Below are 18,618 nucleotides of genomic sequence, written 5' to 3'. Positions count from 1 at the left end.
CACACTATGGAGCAAGCGGATGCGCCTGCATCAAAACACTTCGCCCCTGAAAGATCAACCGGCCGGTACTGCAGTACCGGCCGGGATGATCTTTTTAGAGACCGGCCTAATAGCCTAATAGTGTACAGATCACTTTACAGCAGCTTCCTAGTTACCATCACAGACAGATCAGGAATTCTAAGTTTAGATGAAAGACTAGTAGCTAGAATTAAAATGGCAAGATTTAAAGTGAATCTGTAAGCACCAACGACTGCCCCCAAACCACTGGTACCATTGCATTGCCAGCCTTGAAACCATGTCCAGTCCCGAGGTTTGCTTTTCTCCAGGTGCTGGTACTTGCATAACAAAGAACTTTTATTGTGGCTGTCTGGTGTCAAAGAGGCTGGGCCTAGAGCATTCATGCTCTAGGCCAGTGCTCCTCAAACTGTGAGGCGGGCCTCACCAATGAGGGGCCCCTAGTTGTTGGTGAGGCCCAGCTGAGGAGCCAGTTTTCACAACAGTGACTATGATCTGCACAGTCCTTTTGCAGTTTGCAAAAATCTCCATTTTAGCAACAAATTAACTAATTTTGTACTTGCTTTATTAGTGTAAAGCGCTTGGGAGATGAGTGAAAGGTAGCCCTAGCATTATTTCCAGCTTTTAAATGGACCTTCACCACATATAATGAGGCCCAGGCATCCTCTTGGTCAGTCTGGTGAGGCGCAAGCATTGCCTTGGTCTGTTGGGTGAGGCTCCAGTAGAAAAAGTTTGAGAAGCGCTTCTCTAGGCCTACAGCTTCTCTCTTTTTGGTTTCATCTTCTTAGCCATGCCCCTGGGATGGATTGCCATGAGCCTCTTTGACACAGGCTCTAGGCCCCGCCTCTTTGACAGCCCGGAATAAAAGTTCCTTTTTACACAACTAATGGCACCAGGAGAGAAGCGGACCCTGGGACCAGACATGGAACAGAGCTATGGTAAGAGCAATGGTACCCGCGGTTTGGGAAGTGGGTTGTTGATGACTACAGATTCGCTTTAAGGATTCTATCATATACATAGTAAAATGGAAAATTTGAAAAACATCAGCAAAAATGCTTAAAAATATGTTAAATATAAAAACTTCCCTTAAGGAAAGAAAAAGCCTGAGTTATATCCACATTTAGGGTAAATTCACACGGGCGGATACGCCGGGAGACTCACCCACGAAATCCGCAGCTAATCCGCAATACACGTATTATTATTAATATGTGTATTGCGCATTAGCTGTGGATTAGCTGCGGATTTCGTGCGTGAGACTCCCGGCGGATCCGCCTGTGTGAATTTACCCTCAAGCTGAATCCACTGTCTATTCTATAAAAAGCAAAAATATACAATACACCAATAAAGTATATACATGCATAATAAACAAAAAACCATACAATGAGAGTGCTTGGACATCATTATATAAGTGCATACCAACGAATCAAACTGATCTCGAGGGCAAGCAAAGAGCCGTCCATTCACAGTGAGAGTTGTAAACACAGAGACATCATTTGGCTTCAGAACAACTTTCTCTGCAAGTAAAAGAAAAGAGAATGTTAGTGCATACAGAATAAGAGAACCTGGACTGAACACATTGTTATGGTTTTAATAGACATATATAATGAATCTACATACAAAGCTGAGCCAATCTGCAAATATATTTCTCTACTTGTAGTAATCCAGAATTACAAATGTATTATACTCCAGAGCTTCATTCACAGTTAGGCTGTTGTCAGACTTAAAAGACCGGCCTGTGATAACTTTTGACAGCCGGCAGGGGCAGGGGAGAGTATAATAACAATGAAACATTGCTTACCTCACCCTGTGCCTGTGATGTGCCTATTGACCGGACCCCACCGGAGGCATTTTCCCCCGAGGAAAATGCCCATTCCAGCTGATAGACAGCACATTCAGCCAAACAGTGAGTGGAGCAGCGTCTCGCCCCAGTCACTGACTGGCTGAGCGGACAGTTCATCAGCTGGATTGTGGTATTGGCTGAAGAGGCACGGAGAGAGGTAAGTCAGAACACTTTGTTATTTTTCCCCCATGCCCCTGCAATTTAAAAGAAAAAAAAATTGAGACCAGACTTCTCCTTTAAAACTGTTCATGGCCTATTAACAGGATAGGCTCTCAATAGTTGATTAGTAGGTTGCTGATACCCTGCATTGCTGTGGTACCAGATATAAATAATGTACAGGAGGTGTAGGCCTTGGCTCTGTGCTTTATTTGTAGTGAATATGCTGGGTAACTTCAGAGCAGCCCCCTATTCTGTGGATGCTAAACTACTTTAAACGGGCATCTTTACAATCCACACTTATAACTGTGCACTTGGCTATTTTCGTTGGTTCTATAGATTTTGAATGGAGTGGCAGCTAGAACGCTTGACAGTGCTAGCTGTCATAATATAATATAATGTTATAATATATTGCCTACACAATGGATACAATGATTAATATGATAGTTTCCTTTAAAGGGGTATTCTGCTCAACTTTTCATATGTTGCTGCCCATGGCGAGACTAACAATTCCTTCCATACTTGTTATTATCTATTCAGTCTCCTTCTTCCAGTTCTGACCTGCTGCTTTCTGCTGAAGACACAAAAATCTGTGCATGAGCTTTTCTCTCTGTCTCCCCCTCCTTCCCCCTCCTTTCCAAAACGGCTAATGTTAACAAGTCTCCGGCAGGCTGTATCTGCAACTTTGTATGTTCTTGGTAATGCTGGGAGGGTTAACTTGAGGTCAAATTGCTGATGAACTCACTGTGATAAACCCTCCCAGCATTACAAAGAAGCTACAAAGTTGCAGATAGGAACTTGTTTACATGATCTGTCTCGGAAAGGAGGAGGGGGAGAGGAAGAAAAAAGCTCATACACAGATTTTTGTGTATTCAGCAGAAAGCAGCAGCTCAGAACTGGGGGAAGGAGATAGAATAGATAATAATTAGTATGGAAGGAATTGTTAGTCCCACCATATGAAAAAGTTAAAGTTTTCCCTTTAAGGAAAAACACCTGCATGACAGCCGATATGAGTCAACATCTATCTATCTATCTATCTAATTTATCACACTGATGTTTGTCCAGATCTATTATTATACATTGATCATATTTTATAATGTACATGTAAAAAAAAAGTAAGAAATAATAACCGTTGGCGTTTTTGGAGGTGGAGAAATTTACCACATCCCTGAGGTTATTATATATTAACTCTGATTCCTGTTCTAAATTAAGGAGGTTACTATGGTTATGGTTTGTAATAATGGTGCGCTGTCCCGCTTCATGTTTAGATTCTTAATCCTCCAGAAAGCGGTACAAGCTAAACATAGTGCATGGTGTTGACAGTAAAGTAAGTGCTTTTCATCTCATATTTCCAAGGTTTGTTAAAAGGCTCAGTGCGAAGGAAATGATTATGAGATATACACTGTGATATCACCTCTGCTGCCGGCATAGATGACTGGGCTAATGATGCATAGGAAATGTACATGAATGCATATACTGCTACATTATAAAGAAAGGACGGGGTATGTCATGTATTATCTTTTACTGCAAATTAGAACTGCAGCTGCATTATAATAACGTTGCTATTCGTACTTAAAGGAGTTGTCCATTTTAGAAATTGTGTAATGCCTAATTTTCCCTGTGGTGGCGCTGCAGGGAAATACAGCACAAACAGGTTTATAGATAGATCAAAGCTGATTGCTGGGTTTCCCAGTTATTACCTGTAAAGAGCCAACTTTACATGTAGCCCCATGGACCATAGGCAACAATAGACAGGATCTGTACCATTCAGGTGGATGAAAAAGGCTTCTGGGCATGCTCAATGACCTTCATAGGGGTAAGGAGTTGTGAGCATGAGCAATTGTGCGCACCTGTTATCTGTATACACTGTATATCACTGTACACTGTAGGAGGACAATTCTAGGAAATGATGTGTACACAACAGGAAGCCTGAGCTTAATTTTAATTAACCCCTTCAAGACAGAGCCCTTTGATGCACAAAAGTCTGTGTCAGATTAATGCAATGTTCCTCCCCGCCTTCTAAGAGCCATAGCGCTTTTTTTTTCTACCTACAGGGTTAGTTGGGGGTGTCATTTTTGCACCATAATCTCTTGTTTTTATTAATATCATATTGTTGTAGCAGAAAAATTTTGATTGCTCTTAATGAATTTTTTTCTGATATATAATTTAATAAAATCAGCAGTCCTGGTGTGTTTTTATTTGTTTCCGTTTACACCGTTCACCGTGCGGGAACAATAATGTTATATTTTAAAAGATCAGACAATTCTGCCCGCTACGATATATAATATGTTTATTTATTTATATTTATATTTTTATAATGGGCAAGGGGGTATTTTAAACTTTTATTGGTAGGGGTTTCATAAGGTTTTTTTAATACTATTAAAAACTTTTTTATTACACTTTAAAAAAAAAAAAAAAAAAAAATTTTTTATCACTGTAATATATGCAATCATTAGATTGCATATACTGATCTATGCTATGCCATAGCATAGATCAGTGTTATCGCCGATCTATGTATAGAGCTTGCCTGAGAACAGACTCTATACATAGATCGCGGATCCGACAAGACGGAGGTAAGGAGCACGGCTGCGGGGGGTCCCGATCACTTAGTGACAGATGCTTGATCTGTCACTGAGTCCCTTACACGCCGCGATCGCTGTAGATCGCGGCGTTTAAGGGGTTAATGAGAGTCGGCTGTGGGATTACCTACAGGCCCGGACACAGATGAGAACGGGATTGCTGCACTGCACTCACTGCAGCGCTCCTGTTCTCATCAATAACCCTGTCAGAAACAGGAATGTATATTTACATGTTACTGACGTGAAGGGGTTAAAGTGTACCTCCAGTGGTAAGGGTCAGTTTTATAAAAAAAAAAATAAAAAAAAATCGCACAGCATGGTCTTTTCTCTAATGCACGTTTATTTTTATTTTGGTGCCAGATTTTGCTTCCGAACACCCTTTCTCCCCAATGAATACAGCTGTACCTTAGTAGATGAAGACTCCTGCTGTGTCTCCATAGCTTCCATCTCCAGTGTAAGACCCAGACTTATGGAGATACCACCAGTTGCTCTATCTCATAAGGTGTAGCTGTATCTATCCTTCTGTCTATTCATATATAATATATCTGTCATCTATTGACTGACTGATTAATCTATCTACCTTGCAGCAAAGTACCCATCCGCCCACCTATCCATCCATCCATCCATCCATCCATCCGCCCACCCATCCATCCATCCGCCCACCCATCCATGCATCCAACCAACCAACCAACCAACCATCCATCCTGTGCAGTGTTTCACAGTACATCACACAATTAGAGACATCTCGCTCTCAGATTGACCACTCACTTTATGGCTGCTGCAATATTTTTTTACAACACGATCGGGCCTCAGAGTTTGGGAAAACAATATAATTGTATATGTCATCCAGATCCTAAGTTATCAGTAAGGATGTACTTTGAGCCGTATCCTCGTCCTGCTCACCGCCGAGCGGCCAGACCGATCAATAACGTCTTGTCTGTTTATCCTTATTTGTTAGCAAGTTTCTTGAGCTTTTTTCCTCAGTAACAAGACAAGGACACTGTGCGCTGTGAAGGGCCATTTCTGTAAAGTGAGTCGTTTTCCCGCACACCACTAGCTGATCATTTTAGTAATATTTTGGGAAATGGCAACTCTGTTACCCTATAAGGCGGCACTGTAGCCGCCTTCGGCAGAGACCTACTTCCAGCACCCAGCTTGGCCTATTTACTCAGTGGGGGATCGTACTGTTGTTTGTAATCAACTGAAATTATCCCAAAACGCTTTTATAAAACCATTGCTATTTGTGTGTTTAACCTTGAGTTTTTAAATTATTTTCTATGAGCGGAGAGAATGATAGTCAAACAGTACCTCCTGCAGAACTGATCTTTACGAGGATCAGGCCTTCTCCGGAGCCCAGTTTATCTGCCACGGCAGACAGCACTTCCTTCACTGAGGCAGACACTTGTACGCGTATGGTGGTGTACGTGTGATCGATGCAGTACACCTTGAAAAGAACTGTGAAGACAAAATACAGAGATTACATGTAATACAAACACAAGCTATGTTTTACCAAGAGGAGCACAGTATGTGGCTGGATTTATTTATCTCCAGTGGCTTACATAGTATCAGAATATATCTGTACATAGATGGTCACAATTCACCATCAGTCCCCCATCCCATAATATCCTACATGTGGGAAAAGGCTTTAACCTATTACTATGTCTTTGGATTTTAGGAGGACATTAGAGTACCCAGAGTACCCCCAAAAAACACATGGTGGCTTCAAGCTTAAGGAACCAATGCTGCAAGGCAACAATCCTTCCCAAAGAATCACCATGCTGTTTCCGAATTTCTGACTGGTATATATGGGAGACCCGCAGAATACTGTAAGCCAACATAACATGCTGAAATTTTTTTTAAACAAAAACTGCACTATATTTACGTAGTGATGAAGTGATGTAGTGTAGTAGTGATGTAGGTAGTGTTGAGCGGAGAGGCAGAACTGTTCAGGTTTGGCGGCACCCTGATCGCGGATTAAAGTGGGTGGGGCAACGGACGCAGGGGCGAGGTCAATGTCGCGCGCGCGGGGGGGGGGGGGGGGGGGGGGGGGATGGAGCTTCACCTCAGTCAGCTCCAGCTGTAAGGGCCGCCCACTGCCAGGGGAAGAGAAGACAGACCTCCCCCTCCTGCATTACTGCCTGGGCGTGGCGGAGAGGAGAACTGCTTTGCATGTTTTAGGTAAGGGAAAGGGGGTCCTCCCGTGTGTGGAGGGGGCAGAGCCAAAGTTGTGGGGATGGAGTCTCGTGTGTGTGTGTGTGGGGGGGGGGGGGGCATCTACTAGTCCCTGAAAAGTATCTGAAGCTTTATCATGCATTACACAGTATCTCATGTACTGTCCAGGCCCTAGTGAACAGTATACATAGAGTGTGTGTGTGGGTGTCCTGTATGATACAGTACCACTCCATGTACTGTTCAGGGCCTGGGGCTCATATATGCAGAGTGGTGGGGGTTCTTTATGGGCATCAGGCCCAGAATAGTAGATGGAACGGGGGGTTCTGTATCATACAGGCCCACCCCCCTCTCTGTATATTGTTCACTAGGCACTAAAGGTTACATTGGGGAAGGGTGGGGAGGTCACCCAGCTTTCCCAGCCTCTTGTAAGCAGTATAATGGGGTCATTCAGCTTGCCCAGCATCCTATAATTGTGGTGTGCCCCCGAGGTGTTATGTCGGAGGAGCGGCCGGTCACTTGCTAGATGTTGAGGTTTGAAGCCAGATCTGTGGTGGTTGGCCGAGATATAACCGGGCCCAGTGATGTTATGTTGTGACGCCAGTGCCAGTTGGGCACACAGGTAAGGTGGCACACCTGCTTTTAACTTGAAGGGCCAGTAGTGCCTTGTTCCCCTGTGGACAGTGTCCTGCCAGGCTACTATGGGGTCCCTTGGGATGATATCCAGGTGGGCCAGAGTGGTGTAGTGACCCTCCCGCACTACTGGAACTGCCACCCACAGAAAGGAGAAATGTCCCAAGGATGTAGTGTACACTGTGTTGGTGTGGGGTGAAGAATCACAAAGTCTCTTTACCATAAATAATCTCGTTTTACTTGTAAAGTACTTGTGTGCAGGAGGTAATACAGCTTTGCTTTGACAGGATACAGTACACTTGATAATACAGCAACCAGATCTGTGATAGGGATACAGATCCATGTGGCACACAAATAAACAATAACCCTTTCCACACTTCAGCCGTGCAGCATCTGGGTACATACATCTATAATAATGACATCTAGTGGGAAAACTTCATCAATACCTTCATCACCACTGACTCACAATAAGTACAGGCTTTTACGAAGGGTGTAACCAATAGCAACACCCGTGGTGGGTTACCACATAATTTATATGATCAGGGTCACCCAGCTTTCCCAGGATCCTATAATCAGTATGATAGAAGTCACTCAACTTACCCAGCATCTTGTAGACAGTATGACGGAGATCACATAGCTTTCCCCAGCATCTTATGCTCAGTATGGAGGTCACCCAGCTCTCCCAGCATCTTGTACTCAGTATGATGGAGGTCGGGGTCGACAGTGAAGTATGTGAGTATAATGCACCACACTTCCGGGGGTGAGGGGGACACGGGGAAGGGGGACATTCACTTAAATAACACACATTACAAAGTTGTATAACTTTGTAATGTGTGTTATTTAGTGAATAAACCTGTAGCACCGCACTACCCCTTAGAGGGCCCTATTACACAGAGCAATAATCTGCCAAATCAGGCTGATTGGGCACATCATCACTCTGTGTAATAAAGACAACGATCAGCCGTTGACAACAATCAAGTCACTTGCTTACATCAAGTCATAGGGCCATGTAATACGCCCCTAAGCCACAACCAGACAGCTCTGGTGGCAGCTTATCTCTCCCAGGACAATGGAGTGTTAAAATTCAACACGTCTGACCCTTTTTTTTCCAAGAAATCTAGCAGCCGGAGAAGAATAACTGCTACTGCTGCCTCCACCTGCTCAGCAATGATTGTCAAAAATCTGCCAGCCATTGGTGGGTGAGCAGGAACAGTAACAATAACTCTTATGAGTCTATGGTGACTCTCCTCTGGCAACTCGTTGCGAGCTGTTGGGTGTAGATTCTCTTACTTTACAGTACATCCTGAAATATATGACAGCATAAGCTACAGTACTTGATAGGTTCCTTTTAATTGGGAATTATCTAGAGAGCAGAAAAGGTCCTGCCTCTTCTGTTCTCTCTTTCTCCCCTTCCTCTCTCTGCCCATCTGTGCTGATAACTTAATAAGACGAGAGGGAGGTGGGAGCATGTTGCGGGCGCTGCAGGCATTCCATGTGGGTGTGGTTAAAGCCATGACACCAGTAACATTGGACAGCTATAGGTCATTGCCTGCAACATGCTCCTTCCCCCCTCTCTTCTGCAGACAGGAGAGGGAGGAAGTGGAGCGCCGAAGAGCAGAAGAGGCAGGATAACCCCGATTTTAAAGGGGAAACCTATGAGGATACAACAATATAGCTACACCTACAGCTAATGCTTTGGAAAAAACAAGGGGTCCTCCCTCTTTTCATTTTCCTTTCTTATACTCTGCCCTAAGAATATCATTTGTATAGAGTTCTTATTGATAATCTATCCTGAATGACCCCCCCCCCACACTATATTTGCTTTGTTATTTTATTGCTATTTTCTACGACATGGGCATCTAATAAAGATGATTAAACTAAAGCTATGTCATCCTATACGGGAACACTTGAATTTCTGACACACGTTTCTATGTGCTACCCGTTCAGGTGTACACTCGGTATACTTTACAATCTGGACGTCACTCCGCTTGTCTCAGAGCAGCGGATATATGAATATCTTTTCCGAACATTTAGTTTAATTCCTGTACTATTCCAGAAGGAAATGATGTGACCCGTTACACCAGGACCACTGTCTGCTCTATGACTCGTGAACTACCTGTACGGAAAGAAAAACCATTTTCTTGTAAACTGACCCAGAACAACCTGAAACTCTTCTCTAAAGATTGTTTATGGCCGCTTGATACAGCCGTTTAACCAACCAATTTTCTTCCTCTTGTTTCTTTCATACTCTGACCTTTGTAACTGTAATTGGCTTTAACACTTGTCCCCCCCTGCTACAGCAAGCCAATGGAATAGAAAATCCAGCATAGCAGAAGCAGCCTGTTTCACACTCCATCTCCAACTCTGTTAGAGTCCTGACAATTGATGAAGAATTACAAGGAAGACAACAATTCTGACGGGCTATGACAAATACATTGCAAAGTCCATAGCCGAAGGTTAAAGATTCCCAATCTGTTTATGGTTAACGATAGTTCATAAACTTTGCTACTGTACTGGATGTAAGTAGAAATGTTAGATAAAGTGGTTGTCTGGCTCAATAAAGTTATTTATAACAGGGGAAAACGAAGTGAAGACCATTAAAGAGTCACTAATCACCTGTCAATTACCTGCTGGTGTTTTAGTATATACCAGGTCCCTGCTGATCTCCATTTACTGGCCGCGTTTCCACATACACAAAATGTCCACCTGGCCTATCACTGAAGAGGTTTATAACCTAATTTCCTTTGTATTGAGATGCGATCAGGAAGTAGAGATCAGTGGGTACCTGGTGAGCATAGGCAAAGCAGCGCTGGGAGATCTGTAGATGACTAAGGTTATTTAGAGAGGAACTATCAGCAGGTGAGACAAACCTAACCTACTGATGGCTCCCTATAGCGCCCAGGACACTGAGAAAGAAGGTATGTCTGTTACCTACCTGCTCTGCGCCGGTCCTGTGCTGTTTGTTGGAGTAGTCTTTGCTCTGGTGCACAGTTAGGAGCACTGCCGCAACATCCGCATCATCCATTGATTTTCATCAGAAGGAGTGGGCCCATGACGCGGCAGTGCTCCTAAGGCTACGTTCACACAGAGCAAAAGGGGCGGATTATGAGAGGAAATATTTCAGCCTGAAATCAACTGACGCTGAATTCCGAGCAGAATATAAGCAGAATGTAGAAGAATCCCTGCTTATTCCGCTAGGAAAGTGTTCAGCTCGTAATCAGCTCTTGACAAATTCAGTGTGGAATACTCGAGGAATCCGCGCTGAATCCGCATGCATTCAGCACTGAAATTAAGCGAGTATTTGGTGAGTAAACTAGACTATACCAGAATATATACTAGAATCCTCCTCCCCCCCTTTTTCCCCCATTTCCGCGCTGATTCAGCGCGTAATTTCCGCTTGTATTACGCTTGTATTCCGCGCTGAATACGCGCGTATTCCGCGCTGAAACAGAAAATCAGAGTCCCATTGGTTTGTATAGGCTTCCGCTAGCGGAAGAATGAACATGTTCATTCTTCTGACAGAAAGCGGATTAGTTCAGTGCGGAAATTCCACCGTGTGAACTGCAGAGCAGAATTTCCATTTAACACAATGGAAATTAGCTCTGCACCTATTTTAACAGCTGAAATTTCAGCGCTGATTCAGCGCAGAAATTCAGCTGCTTTTGCTCTGTGTTAACAAGCCCTAACAGTGCACCAGAGGAAAGATTCCTCCGACTAACAAAGCGGGACCGAGGAGGAAGATAAGACACATACCTTCCTCCTCCTCAAAAGTTTTCACCTTTACATTGTCATTTTATATGATTTTTAAAAAATTTTTTATTTATTTTAAAATTATTATTATTTTTTTTTACAAGATAGTACTGGGCAAAAGTCAGTGGCGTGGCGTAGCAGACCATGCGACTGCTAAGGGATCCAGGTGGCAGGGAAGCCTGGGCCCCACCAGCAGAGCATGGTCTGCCTCCATGGTAGCTATGGCTCATAGCACCCACATCCGCCACCACTGGCAGTCTCTCTTGTGGCTGATGACCCACGCAGTCTCTCATCATTAGTTCTCCCAGCTCCCCAGTGATGTCACTCATGCGCTAGGGATGTGGGAGAACGGAACGCTGTGGGACTGTGTTGAGTCACATGAATATGAGGGGGGGGGGGGGGGGGGGGGGGGGGGGGGGAGTACAGAATTTATGGGGCCCAATACAGTTTCTTGCAATGGGGCCCCAAGAATCCTAGCTACGCCCCTGGTGCAAGTGAATAAAATAGATCCACAGACCTATCTCACGAGTCATAACAATAATAATATACAAATGGGTACATAATATTTCTCATTACTCTCTGCATAAAGGTGTTAAAGCGACTCTGTACCCAAAATCTGCCCCCCCCCCCCAAACCGTGTACCTTGGGATAGCTGCTTGGGATAGCTGCCTGGAGCATTCCTAATAATGAGGAGGGCAGAGAAGAGGGACGGAGAGGGTGTGCCAGCCTACTGCATACAATCTAAGCCCCGTCCATTGGGCACGGGGCTTCCAGTTTAAAAGTTGTTTTTTAGGACAATAACTGCATCACCTGCCGAATGGACCCCAGGACAGATCTTGGATTAAAAGCAGCTATCCGAAGGTACAAGCGGTTTAGGGGGGCCAGATTATCGGTACAGAGTCGATTTAAAGGGAAACTATCAGCAGGTTAGAAGTATCTAGTCTGTTGTTATGTCCCTATAGTGCATGGGGTGCTGAGGATGAAGGTAAGTTTCTAAGTAAGAAACCTACCTAGATCCTCAGTGCCCCATGCCCTATAGGGAGATATCAGCCAGTTAGATTCTTCGAACCTACTGATAGTTTCCCTTTAACAACATCTGAATATCAGCATCATTGTGAGGTGCCCAAACAAACTGACACAGTAAATGCTGGAATTCAGTTGTCTTATCTCTGTCACACCCTAATGAAGCTTTAGTTAACCTTCCAGTGACTGTGCACATGTTTTAGGCAGGAGTGGAAAAAATGCTTCAAAGTAAAATGTTTCCCTTTGCAAATTGTTATTTTACAGCAGGAGAATGACCACAAACATCCAACCAATGTCATAAGGAACTATCGTCAGTGTAAAGAAGTATAAGGAGTCCTGGAAATTACAGTATATGGCCCCACAGAACCCTGATGTCAACATCCCCAGAACTATAAATGAATGCTGAATTTATTATTATTATTATTATATTGGATTTCAGAAGAGACGATCTGGGCTTAGCCTAAAACTTTTGCACAGTATTGCATTTTTACATTGGTCATTGTGACCCATGTCTTTTAAGGGTGCCTTCACACCTACCGGATCCAAAGCGGATCTCACTTCTGCGGATTCGAAGCGAGAACCGCTGCGGATTCGGTACCATTCACCCCTATGATAGCACATATTCGCAGCGGGATGAACATCCCGCTGTGAATATGTGCTTTAACCCCTCGCTGTCCGCAGCCCCGCCGCCGCATCCCCATCCCCGGCCGCATCCCCCATCTCCGGCCGCATCCCCCCCATCCCCTGCCGCATCCCCCCCATCCCCGGCCGCTACCGACAGCCCGCATCCCCTATCCCCGGCCGAATCCTGCTGCGAATATGTGCTATCATAGGGGTGAATGGTACCGGATCCGCAGCGGTTCTCGCTTCGAATCCGCAGAAGTGAGATCCGCTGTGGATCTGGTAGGTGTGAAGGCACCCTAACAAATGAATCAATAAAAGTGATTTCTTTTATTATACTGATAATTGCCTTGTCCTTTATTCACCTTTGAATTGTTTTATTAGTTATATCTGCACTTGGGGCATTAATCTTAGGAATTCTATCAGTTGAGTTTAGCCACCATACAGACTGAGTGAAAAAGCACCAGCAGTTGTCTCCCTTCTCCTGCTTCCAATGGTAGGAATGATATAAAATGGGTTTAATTGGAAAGACATGCCCTGTATGTCATGGACCCTCAGTCTTACAGGGACAGAGGACGGGAAAACAGTTGGGAGGCAACAGAATAATGTAGCATGCTTTTTGTTACCAGACGGCTTTTGAAGGATGGCATTGGGGATTTCAGGCTATGGAGAATGGATATCATTTAATATAAAGATGGGCAAAACATGTTTAATTACAACCATCAAATGGACTTAGGATGGAACTTATATTGATGACATATTACAGTAGGCACTGGGATTTTGCCAAGGTAGCAGACATAGCAACTGTATGCTGTATACATTATCCCTATACTGTTACATGACTATTTGTATTATTCTCTGTTTTAAGTACTCCACTATTGTGGCATAACTGTGCATTATGCATGTTTTGTGTCATCACTGTATACAATATCCATGTACAGTATTGTGATATCACTTTCTGCAGTATCAGGCTGGGTTTACACTATGTATGACAGCGGCCGTTCTGTCACACGGCCACTGTCAGTGACGTTTATCCCGGCTGGTACTGCAGTACCAACCGGATGAACTTCATTTCTTTTTAACTGGAATGAGGGCACATTTATGTGTGCCTGTCTTCCAATTCACCATAGCCAACAATGTAAAGTGCGGCCAGAGCCAGTTTTGTGTGGCAGTAAGGAATCTAGATACAGATTGTACACACTCCGTCCGGGACTCCATTGAAATAAATGCAAAGTATTTTTTAATTGCAATCTGCAACAACGGACATTATTAAATGAAAAAATACATTGTGGGAACTTAGCCTCACTATGCATTAAGGAGATCAAGGGTCCTATAGTTACTCGTTGGTCCCTATCTATCTATCTATCTATCTATCTATCTCCTATCTATCTATCTATCTATCTATCTCCTATCTATCTATCTATCTATCTATCTCCTATCTATCTATCTATCTATCTATCTATCTATCTATCTATCTCCTATCTATCTATCTGTCTGTCTGTCTATCTATCTATCTATCTACCTATTGTGTTGAAACAGCTAATAAGCAAGAAGCCCTTGTATAGGTTTTCTACATCTTAAACTGGTACTTACGTTCATCTGTGCTTCGTATTGGTTGACGCTTCTGCAATCTCTCATCTCCAGTACTGAACTGCCGTAAAAGCACTTTGTGCTGTCAATGAGAAGACAATACATTTTTTCTTAATCCATCAATTTTTACAAAATTAAATAAAAGAATTGGTGGTTACAACAATGACAAGAAGAGATCTTTAGTGAGTAATGAGTTGCCACCATAGTTTAAATAGAAATGTAAATGGGCTGGGAGTGGGGTAACATACATGCTCATGGGGCTTACTGGAGCAGTGATTTAAGGGAAGAGTAAATATTTCCAGGGATAATGGGGGACATTTATCAAACTGGTGTATAGTAGAATTGTCTTAGTTGCCCCTAGCAACCAATCAGATTCCACCTTTCATTTTTCAAAAAATCTGTAAGGAATGAAAGGTGGAATCTGATTGGTTGCTAGGGGCAACTGAGCCAGTTCTACTTTATACCAGTTTGATACATCTCCCCCGCTGTCTATAAATAGACAGGGACATCACTGGAGCTCCACAAGGTGTCTATTAAAAAGATACCTGTAACAGAGACAATACTTTTTTAACATACGTTCTGATGTGAATGAGGCTCTAAACATGTGTCCTTTAACTTTTTAGACTACTATATAAAGTAGTGCTTCTATACTATGTTTATAGTCATTCTTACACCTAACTTCTATAACAGCAAAATACAAAGTGTGTCTTGTCCACTGCAAGCATTTAGGCTCTTCATCCCTATAGGGGTATTCTAGTGTTTTAATAAAAAAAAAATATATATATATTATGCTGCTGCAGGGGGAGAATAGAAAAAAAGGCATACTTACCTAGCCCTGGCCCCTCCCAACTCTTGTTTTTCTCTTTCTGGTCCCTTGGTCTTCTCCTAGCTTCCAAGACAAGCAATCAGTGTAGGACCTGCCGCCTCAGCCAATCGTTGGCTGAGATGGGTCATGGCTGTGGACAGTAATTGGCTGAGGCAGCAGGTCCTGCACCGAATACTTGTCTCTAAGGCAAGAAGAAGACATGAGAATTGGGGTACCAGAAAATGAAGAACGAGAACTGCAGGGGAACAGGGCTTGGTAAGTATGCATTTTTTTTTCTGTTTTCATCTGCCCCAACAGAATATTAAATCACCCCTTCTTTTGATAGCAAGCAACTGCAAGGCAGTGAATCCCTGTGAAAAATATCAAATATTAATAATATTAATTAATATTTGTTAAAAAATTAAATAAAGATAAAATTGATCAGAGGAATACTAAACATCAAGAGAAATGGCAGAGGGATGTAGGAGGTGAGAGTATTTATTGGGACACTGTGTTTATGGTTGTATATAAGTTTAGCCATAAGATATCTCAGTTATTTATTATTTACAGAACACATTATACATCACTTAGGTTATGTTATATAAAGTTACGAAAAACGGGAAAGTGTAACGTGTATGGGTGAGGATGTGGATACAATCCATAGGGGAGATTTATCAAATATGGTGTAAAGTGAAACTGGCCCAGTTGCCCCTAGCAACCAATCAGATTCCACCTTTCATTTTCCAAAGAGTCTGGGAGGAATGAGAAGTGGAATCTGATTGGTTGCTAGGGGCAACTGAGCCAGTTTCACTTTACACCATGTTTGATAAATCCCCCCTCATATGTTTTGGAGATGTCCTAAGTTACTGAGGTATTGGAATGGGATCACAAAGTTCTTAGAAGAGATTTTGAAAATAAAATAGACTGGCACCCAAAAACTGTATCCTAGACGATTATTACAATATAGAATGCTCTAAGGATAAGAAAACAGCTTTGCATAGTGCATTATATGCAGCGAGAAATTGTATACTACATAAGTGGATAATACCCTGTGTTCCGACACAAGAAGAAAGGAGACATGAAATGGACAGGGTTATTATTAGAGAATTTATCAGATCAAAAGAAACCAATAGGACATCTAGGTTTACAGATATTTGGGGACTCTGGCCAGGAAATGTCATGTGATGTCATGTGATAGTGGAGTAGGGGAATTTAGGCATTAGACTACTTAAACAAATATAACATTCTATGGTGAGGCAACAAGATAAAAAAATATTCACTTACTTTTTTTTGTCCTTTCCCATCATCTGATCTACAAACATATAAATAATACAGATTTCTTTAGTAATAAATACAAAGGCCAAAATGCATAATCATTAACATCATCTATAGCTTCTCTCTCCTAATACTGTATATAATGTTTACATTGTGGTGTGTTGCATACATCTCACTACATCTAGTCTACTCTGTCACTGTCTTCTTGGCCCTTAGCATTACAGGAGCTTTGTGAACCTATACATGCACATCATTTACACACATGGCATTAAAGGGATACTCCAGCTAACAAAAAACAGTTCCTGACATGGACAGAGGCGGCAGCAGAGAGCACTGTGTCAGACTGTAAAACAAAATATCATTTCCTGCAGGACATAGCATTTCCTGCAGCTTCCATATCAATGAAGCAGAAATAGGGATGGGAGAAGGATCTAGGAAACATTCCTACTTGCAGCATTTCAGCCACTTGGGAACACCTCTTTGACTCTTTCTCCATTCTGGAAGCACTGACAGATAGGTCAAGGAGACACATGGTGCCTTTTATATATCTAACAGCTATCTACCAGTATCAGCAGACTGGAACATAAACTGCAGTTGACAAATTCCCTTTAAGTCTACGGTTCCCTTGGAATTTTTAGAGCACCGCCGGTCTACATCTTCCCATAGAGTTAATGTTATATTCTAAACTCCGCGCTCTCTCTTTACAGTAAGCCTGGCGCTTTAACTTCGCAGCCTCAATGGCCTGTGTGGCATGAAATAAAACTATAAATTAATGCCAGACTTTTGAAATGTTAAGGAATGATATTGAATTCATTACATAATGAGTCTTTTATTTTCTGCAAATGTGAACTAGTGAAAAGCACTTGAATTATTTTGTCGCTATTACTTCAATAAAGTAATTGTGGAAATCAGTAAGAACAATATTCATCTGAGATCTTATGAAGTTTCATGCTGAGGAAGTCTGCGGCAGCCGCTCGTTCGGCCAACATTCGAGGAGAATAACCAGAGGGCCACAGAAGACTTTAGGTAAGTAATTTTGATTGCTCATTTGAGTCCAAATGACATTATTAGCATAACCAAATAGGAATGTGCACTTGAAGTGTCTGCTCTTGGAAAGCTACGTTTGTTTGCCACGGGAGACCAGAAAGCACATTTAGCAAAGTGTTTCTTATGATCTTAGCAGGCAATTCGATTCCATTTAATTATGTGGATTTGCAGTTGCGTTCCCTATAAAAGATATGATATCCATATAAAATGCTAACTTTTATGAATAAACCAAGTACGTCTCTCTGTGATGTCTCCCTTCGGAGTTCGGTATTATGCAGAGAACGCTTGAGAAATCTCTAGGATACCAATCACTTGCAAGATAGGCCGGAGGTCAGGACAACTTTATGGTAGAATTGTAATGGTGGCATTGCTGTAGGTAACAATTCCCATGTACGTAATTGAAGAGGGAACGTCATAAGACATTTTTAATTTCATATGTGATTTACTAATGACTGTTGTGTTTTTTCTTTATATATTTCCTTTTGAGAACACACCCTAAAATTGACTAAGAAGGTGGGGTTGGTTATACAAATCCAATGACTTCCAGATTCAAATATAGACTCCTGACTAAGGGTATATTCACACTGAGCAAAATTGGCGGAATTCTGCGGCAGAGCTCCCTGACGAGGAATCCTGCCTGCCTCAGTGTCAAACAGTGTGTCAATGGGAGGGCTTGCATGCCTCTGCTCTCCACTCAAAGAGTTGACATGTCAATGTTTAAATAATAAACAAAGTAAACGTACCTATCCTTGTGCCCTGTAGTGCCACTTCTGAGTCCAGCTGCCAGCTGCCTGTGTCTTCCAGCTATTCCAGCTGCAAGGTCACGTACTCAGCTTACTGCCCCAGTTAATGACTGGCTGAGAGGTCAGTCGCTCAGTGGGGCTGTGATGTTGCAGCTGGAAGAGCTGGGTACACAATGTACTTAGATTTCAGCCAAAAGTGACATCCAGTGGCCACCAGCTATGGAGGCACGGGGATGGGTACGTTTATTTCCTATTTTCCTGCACCCCTGGCCTTCCTCCCTTTTTTGAATTTCGTGGGACTTTAATTTCACCATGGTCGGGAAGATGCGTGGCTGACTAGTGATGATATAAATACCCGCACAAAAGAGGTCA

At 42.8% G+C, this 18,618-nt stretch overlaps 1 protein-coding gene across 8 annotated transcripts in view; it reads right to left on the bottom strand.

Moving 5' to 3' along the window:
• RAPGEF4 (Rap guanine nucleotide exchange factor 4) overlaps window positions 1–18,618 on the bottom strand; it is a 239,326-nt gene that overhangs the window by 23,903 nt on the left and 196,805 nt on the right. For all 8 annotated transcript variants that reach the window (XM_069982933.1, XM_069982935.1, XM_069982937.1 and 5 more), the window contains 4 exons: window positions 16,466–16,493; window positions 14,380–14,458; window positions 5,899–6,045; window positions 1,432–1,529 (listed from right to left, as the gene is read on the bottom strand). In XM_069982933.1, the coding sequence (XP_069839034.1) occupies window positions 1,432–1,529; window positions 5,899–6,045; window positions 14,380–14,458; window positions 16,466–16,493 (352 nt within the window). The remainder of the gene's footprint in view (window positions 1–1,431; window positions 1,530–5,898; window positions 6,046–14,379; window positions 14,459–16,465; window positions 16,494–18,618) is intronic.

This window comes from Dendropsophus ebraccatus, chromosome 9 (assembly GCF_027789765.1).
Source record: "Dendropsophus ebraccatus isolate aDenEbr1 chromosome 9, aDenEbr1.pat, whole genome shotgun sequence".
NCBI classification, from domain to species: Eukaryota; Metazoa; Chordata; class Amphibia; order Anura; family Hylidae; genus Dendropsophus; species Dendropsophus ebraccatus.
Note: the sequence above shows the minus strand (reverse complement) of the source record. Positions and strands in the feature narration are given on the sequence as shown.